Genomic DNA, 2,488 nt, shown 5'->3' with positions numbered 1-2,488 from the left:
TACATATATTATGCTCGAGCTCAACTACACATATTTGATGCTGCAGCGCAAAGAACTTACCTTTTCACACTCGAAAGTTTCATCGGCGACTGTAATTCTGGTAGAGCAGAGCTGCTCAGACACCACAGAGCAATACTGCAGGAAGGCCATAATATACCAATATCAGTTCAATTCGAAACCGAAGTATACGAAATTCAGTCACATTACTGCTAAAATAAAATAATTTAATAAAATTTTGGCACAATTGTCCTCAATTGTCGCATTCCTTATCGAATAGACCAGCTTTAAAGATCAATCAATGTCAATAGAGTGCTTGCATGCAGGAGTTGTATCCATCCTTAGGCGACGAGGAAAACTTAAACTTGGAAATAGGCGTATAACGATCACCTCAAACCTTACAATTTGCCCAACAATCTCATATAAACGCTGCAACCAGCATTTCATATACAATATACCAAACAGACCAACACAGCTCTACAACTTGGACATGATACTTACTCAATATTACACATCGTACGAGCCCTGCAAAACCAGTCATTTAAATTTACAAACATGGCATGAGAGAGCAGACCTATATACACACAACAACAACACCATTAACCCAATGCGTCACACCAGCCTCATTGCAGCTTATATCACACCATCCTACCTCGGCCATGCGTGCAAGCAGTTTAAGATTGTCAGATGTTGTTTGTAACACCTTCGTGACTCGAATCAGCGATCTAACCACGGTTTTGTATGTCTCTGTGGAGTCCACGACAGTAGGTGCTTGTGCGTTGGTAATACCAAACATCCCTGATGATAGCTTGCTTGCCGTTCCTCTAGTCTTCTGGGGGGCTTTGGGGCCCGTTTTCTTAGCCACGGGTGCATTCGGCACCTAAAACGGTTGACACAGGGTTCAGATACGTCAGTGTGCACTAGTGCCAAATAGCCTCGAAGAAGATTAGTATAGACCAGTGAAAAGCTAGTACAGTGTGCTCTTGAACTTGTTGATCTGAAAATCTAACGTATAGTGGTTGCTATGGAAATGATAGTGTATTGGAGCTTACAATACATATGATGGTAAATTAGTATTAATATTAAGCACATACATCACGAATAATTCCACAGGATGTAATGCATTAAATATTTTCGCCCTGAGACAACGTTCGCATAGCTTTTGTTTTGATATATTGATGAGTCAACAAACTCATGTGTACGACGCATCAGTATGTGGAATAAACACGTATTGCCGCGATCACTTGAGTTTTAGCGTAACTACGACACAATACGGATGGCACCTTCCTGGATTTTGGACATGGCCGTGACCGTACAGTACCAACGGCCAATAGTTGTGTGTAAATTGCATACTGCGTGCAACGTCTATTTACAGACTAACAAACCGTTGTGTATGCTGTTATATCGAGATGTAGTGAACTTATACGTTCTAAAAGTACCATACAATGTAGATTGGGTAATAAATAAATCAGAGGAGAGCTGAAGTATTCAGTGTAACCAGATACAGAGCTATATTGCAATGGGGATCTATATAGCTCTACGCATTCCACATGGTACCGAACTCTTGCTGTATACCAAGTGCCCGTAAATAGTTAGGTAACGCTACAGACCGTCCAATTTGTAGACCGCTCATCACTCACCAGAGATAATAGGACCATGTATACGGATATTGCATCATACAAATACGACACAGTGCCTACTGAAAGACCGTCCTCTGACAGTACATCTGGATTAATTCAAACCTATGCCTCACAAAACATAAACCAATGCTCGCGAACTAGACTCCCAAAACCACAGAAGCAACCAGTAATCACGCTATATATATATATATATATATATATATATATATACTTACATACATACAAACATACATACATACACACATACATACATACACACATACATACATACACACATACATACATACACACATACATACATACATACATATACAGATAATGCGGCAATTATGAAACTCGCATCGAATAACCGCAATCATATAGAAATGAGCGTGAAAGCTACACCAAAATGATCGTACTAACTGATCGAACATGTTAAAATTGTTACACACCTGTACGGATCTATTCAGGTCAACTCTCAACGCCGACAGCACATCGTCCGTAAGTATATCGCTGAAATCAGCAGCATCATCCGTTTTATTGATACGCAAAGCGACAGTATATAACTCAGTCATATTTTCAGTGTCTCACATGAACTTTGCCACGTCGAGGTTTTCAACTTAAGACTTGCGATAGACAAACATAAAGTGTGTTACTAGAGTATCCGAATGCTCATAGCGCCCCGTTGTGGTATTTGATACTTTTGTGGAGAAGTGAAACAGACGGCATACTCACATCAGCTATGAGCCTACGTATACTAGTTGGAACCTTCCCTTATTTTAAACTGCAAACACAGTTCAGACACGATTATCCTAACATATCCCTTGAATATCCTGAAACCTATACAATATACTATCAGAAATCGTCTATTT

General features: G+C 39.8%; 1 protein-coding gene across 1 annotated transcript in view; it reads right to left on the bottom strand.

Moving 5' to 3' along the window:
• SARC_02305 (hypothetical protein) overlaps positions 1–2,488 on the bottom strand; it is a gene marked incomplete at its 3' end in the record, with an annotated part of 7,823 nt that extends 5,335 nt beyond the window's left edge. The window contains exons 1-3 of the mRNA XM_014303930.1: positions 2,069–2,488; positions 650–877; positions 61–135 (exon numbers count right to left, since the gene is read on the bottom strand). Of these exons, the coding sequence (XP_014159405.1) occupies positions 61–135; positions 650–877; positions 2,069–2,191 (426 nt within the window). The 5' untranslated portion in view covers positions 2,192–2,488. The remainder of the gene's footprint in view (positions 1–60; positions 136–649; positions 878–2,068) is intronic.

This window comes from Sphaeroforma arctica, assembly GCF_001186125.1.
Source record: "Sphaeroforma arctica JP610 unplaced genomic scaffold supercont1.102, whole genome shotgun sequence".
NCBI classification, from domain to species: domain Eukaryota; class Ichthyosporea; order Ichthyophonida; genus Sphaeroforma; species Sphaeroforma arctica.
Note: the sequence above shows the minus strand (reverse complement) of the source record. Positions and strands in the feature narration are given on the sequence as shown.